Source organism: Aedes albopictus, chromosome 3, assembly GCF_035046485.1.
Source record: "Aedes albopictus strain Foshan chromosome 3, AalbF5, whole genome shotgun sequence".
NCBI classification, from domain to species: Eukaryota; Metazoa; Arthropoda; class Insecta; order Diptera; family Culicidae; genus Aedes; species Aedes albopictus.
The window spans coordinates 31,488,629-31,492,518 of NC_085138.1; the positions used below are offsets into that span (position 1 = coordinate 31,488,629).

The window sequence follows — 3,890 nt, forward strand, 5'->3', positions numbered from 1 at the left end:
CAATCAGGGAGTAACATCTACGAAGTGTACGGTCACCAATGCTCTTGCTCATGCTCATCAATACCCGGGGAAATGGTGAAAGTTCTTATGGATGTCCTGGAAGAATCTCTAGAGAAACAGTTAATCTTCTGTAAAATATAATAGAAAAATATAATGAGAAATTTTCAAATGAAATAATAATGAGATTATAAACAAATTTGCAAAAGATTTATGTAAGGTCTCAGGAAAAAAAAGAAAAATTTACTAGAAAAAAACGAACTGAGAATGTAGTTCTGTAAATGAAATTCGAGCGGCGCCACCGTCAACTTGCACACAACATTGCGGGTTCTTGCACGCCAGAAACCCATGACAGCGCTGCCAACCGAAATGGCGCAAAACAAAGAATATCGAAAATCAGTTGAAACCGCAGCAAAACAAGTGCACAAGAGCAGAGGTTTGTTTCAAGTTTAATCGTGTTTTCTGAATAGTTTTAATGCTTTGTTAGTCGAAAACTGATCAAATTGTTACGCTTTTTTCTAGAACAGTTATACAAATACATGAATTATATGTATTTACATTCTTCATTCTGAACGAACTGTGAAACCACCTGCATCCACGCAAAACGAACCGTTTATTTTCGTTTGAAACAGTGCCGAGCGAAAGTGTCGAAACATCACAAAATAAACCAACCGTTGATCCACAGCACGAAACAAACATGGCTCCCATAGTGGACAACAACCAGTTCGAGCTGCCGACGGCGCTGGAAACACCAAGCAAAAAGCGAAAACGTCACGTCGAAACCAATCCGTTCCTGTCGTTTTCGGACCAAACGTTCAGCATTCCGTCGTCGACGCCCATCCACAACAAGCAAATCGATGGCAGCTCGTTCGAGAATCCGAGCTTCCGATTCGGAGCGGCACAACCTGGCATTAACAATAATGGAAGCAACAAGGAGAACTACAACATATTTTCCGACTCGTGCATGGAGGTGAAATCGATCGCCGAGCTGGCGGTGGAGAATCCTTTTGAGGTGATCCGGAAGCCACCGAGCAAGAAGAAGAGGAAGTTCAGTGAGATCGAGGAGAGTTGCTTCGTTAATCCGGGGCTGAACTTGGAGGCGATCGATAAGCCGACGGTTAATCCATTTGAGATTGTAAGGGGCAGTGTGGAAACGGAGAAGCAAGAGAACGAATCTTGCTTTGTTAATGGCGGATTGAATATTAAGAGCAAGGATGGTGAGGGAGCAGTTAATCCTTTTGAGATATCAAGGCCGGCTGGAAAGGGTGAAGGTGATGAGGAAAAGAAGGTGGTTGGTGAATGCAAGGGGATCGAAAATCCTGCTCTGGAGATTCCGACCTATGCGCTGGCCGTTCCGTTTACGCCGTCCATCAATCATAGAATAAACTTTCAGGTACGTTTATTTCACATTGCTTATACTTTTCGGGGTATGGCAAATTTTCTGTTTAACAGTACTTAAACAATGTATGATACTTGGTATGACATATGTTTTAACCATTTCAGGAACTTCCGCCGGACGCCCTGACACCATGTCAAATGCTGGCCAAAAACCTTGTTTTCACTCCGGAACCCAATCCGGACAGCTTGACAACACCAAAGAGAACTGCTACAGTTTCGAATCGGAAATCTCTTTCTGTAATTAGCGAAGAACCACTGGACATCGGAGAGGAGCTGGACTGTTACCAGCTGGAACTGGAAAACAGTATCAACGAGGCCAAAGTTCTCAAGCAAAAAAGTATTCGGGACTCGACAGGGACTCGTACCAAAGCCCGACGCAGTTTGATCGACGTCAAACATATCAGCAACCTGTCGCTGAAGCTGAAACAGCTGGAGGAATCCGAAGGAGAAGACGAAGATCATGAACCAAAGAAAGCCGAAGAACAGCTTCAGGAAGCCTCTCCTCCAGTCGAAGAACCTGCAACTCCTCCAACTCCGCAGCCACGGATGACCCTCACCATTACCAAAGAAACCACCGTCAAGGAGGAAATCCGCATCGACGTCAGCAATCCGGACGTCCAGTTCGAGGAAGTCGACGACTTCGAGGACGAGGAGCAAGACGTGGACCTGTTCGCCAATGCGGCTCCTTTTCAACGAGCTTACCGCAAGAAGGAAGATCCCGCTCTGGACAACGACGCCCACTTCAAACAACCGGCTCTTCCAGCGGAAGCTGCCCCGGCAACCAAATCCCACAAAGTGAAAGACGTGATCCGTAGAAGCTTCCGAAAGTTGATGCATCCCAAGCAGCATCATCAGGAGGTGCCACATGTTCAAATTACCGATTTGGACGAGAAGCCTAAAGCGGAGGAATCCCATCATGGGTTCATGTCCAGCATTCGTCATAGTTTGCGCCGGAAGGCGCACAAGTCCAAGGAGGCTCAGCCAAAGGGCGCCGACGACGAAGATGCTGCGGAAGCAGAAGAGCTAAAGGAGCTGGACATGTCCGTAATTGTGGAAACGCCTAGGGCGGTCTTCCGGCAGCCGAGTGCTGATGAGTATAGGACCATTGCTGCGGGCGGGGGTTCCATTGATAAGGTTGGTTCCACTCTGAGAGGCAGTCTGCGTCGGTCCACCAAAGATATGAAGCGGCAGATGATGAAAACTGTGTTCAAAAAAGCTGGCGAAGAGAAGTAAGACTTGAGGGATTTGTACGGTTGCTTGCATTTATGTTGTTAGCTGTTAAGTGAAATTCTCATTTTGGCCCAAAGATTGATACAAGATCTACCATGTATACCTAACAGGAGTATTTTTATCAATATTATTAGACTTATTTTTAAGCACTTATTTATGGAAGTTTTGTTTGGCAACAATTCATCTTACCAAAACAGTAATTTAAGTATCATTCCACGTACTTGCCTTTTACCAAATCGTATTTAAGTACAAATTTATAAATTATTATTATTGAAAATGATCATCATTTCGAAGCATCTTATTGATCATCACATGAACGCATCGTATCGAATGACGGCCACCAGCATTTTTCGACCATGACAACTTATGCTTATTTTAATCACGACTTAAGTTTTTGTTTGTACTTACTGCACGTTTTTGATAGTGAATAAAGATAAACAACCAAACTATACAATAAGCTGCTAAATGTTGTGCAGAGAACTCTCCTTTTTTCGGATCTCCATGGGACATACAAAATGATCGGGGCAGGTAAAATGTTTATTTTTAAAAATTTTATGGGTAAAAAAAGTTCAACCAGCTATAGTAGACGTTCGATAAGTGCAACATGATTACGTTTCAGTTACCGAATGAAATTCGCTAACTGCAACGACTGATAGCCGTCAAACAGTTGTCAATTGTTGTTGGACGCAGCCAGAATGCACTCAAAAACATCGCAATGCAGTTGACCTTTTGTTTTTGGCAGATGGCGGTGCGATAACTGCAAAAATGTTGCACTTAGCGGGCTTGCAGTTAAAAAGCATTGCACCCCAGCCCAAAAAAACATTTTAAAGGTCCCAAAAAATTGTAAAGTTGGTATCATCAGACACAGGCTACTTTGATTAACACGTGTGAAGAGTTAAAATTGATAAATTTGCGAAAAACATTCAAAAAAGTCATGAAAACGTGATTTTCACGTAAATTTTACTATTTTTATTATAACTTTGTTATTTGAAGTCACACAACTTTGGTGTCTTCGGCGACTTTACTTATTTTTGCATGCTCTACAACTTTGCAAAAGACGGGAAACCTCTAGGACGTAAGACAAAAAAGTTAGTATCGCAGCGACACCTATGCGGCAAAATTACCAACTAATTTTCTTCACCACATAAAAGTACAGGTAAAATAAATACAAGTCTCCGAAGACATCAACTCAAAAAAATGTACTCCCAAAACGCTAGAGGTTTTTACTTGCTAGATCCCGCTCGTGGCCCACATTGCAGTTAAAC

At 43.0% G+C, this 3,890-nt stretch overlaps 1 protein-coding gene across 2 annotated transcripts; it reads left to right on the top strand.

Moving 5' to 3' along the window:
- The first annotated feature begins 309 nt into the window (after window positions 1-309).
- On the top strand, window positions 310-3,439 carry LOC115263794 (uncharacterized). Of its 2 annotated transcripts, none has more exons than XM_029867176.2 (3): window positions 310-433; window positions 520-1,390; window positions 1,501-3,439. In XM_029867176.2, exons 2-3 carry the CDS (start codon window positions 695-697, stop codon window positions 2,626-2,628), a joined length of 1,824 nt encoding a protein of 607 aa, XP_029723036.1. In that variant the 5' UTR covers window positions 310-433; window positions 520-694; the 3' UTR covers window positions 2,629-3,439. The 2 variants fall into 2 exon arrangements, with proteins under 2 accessions (XP_029723036.1, XP_062711328.1); XM_062855344.1 differs by having other exon boundaries at window positions 397-433; window positions 525-1,390.
- Window positions 3,440-3,890: the final 451 nt, after the last annotated feature.

Excerpts from the sequence above, each read along its gene's own strand:
- LOC115263794 (XM_029867176.2), top strand. The coding sequence starts at position 695 with ATGGCTCCCATAGTGGACAACAACCAGTTCGAGCTGCCGACGGCGCTG. Across the intron at positions 1,391-1,500 it reads ATCATAGAATAAACTTTCAG|GAACTTCCGCCGGACGCCCT; the intron begins GTACGTTTATTT and ends TAACCATTTCAG.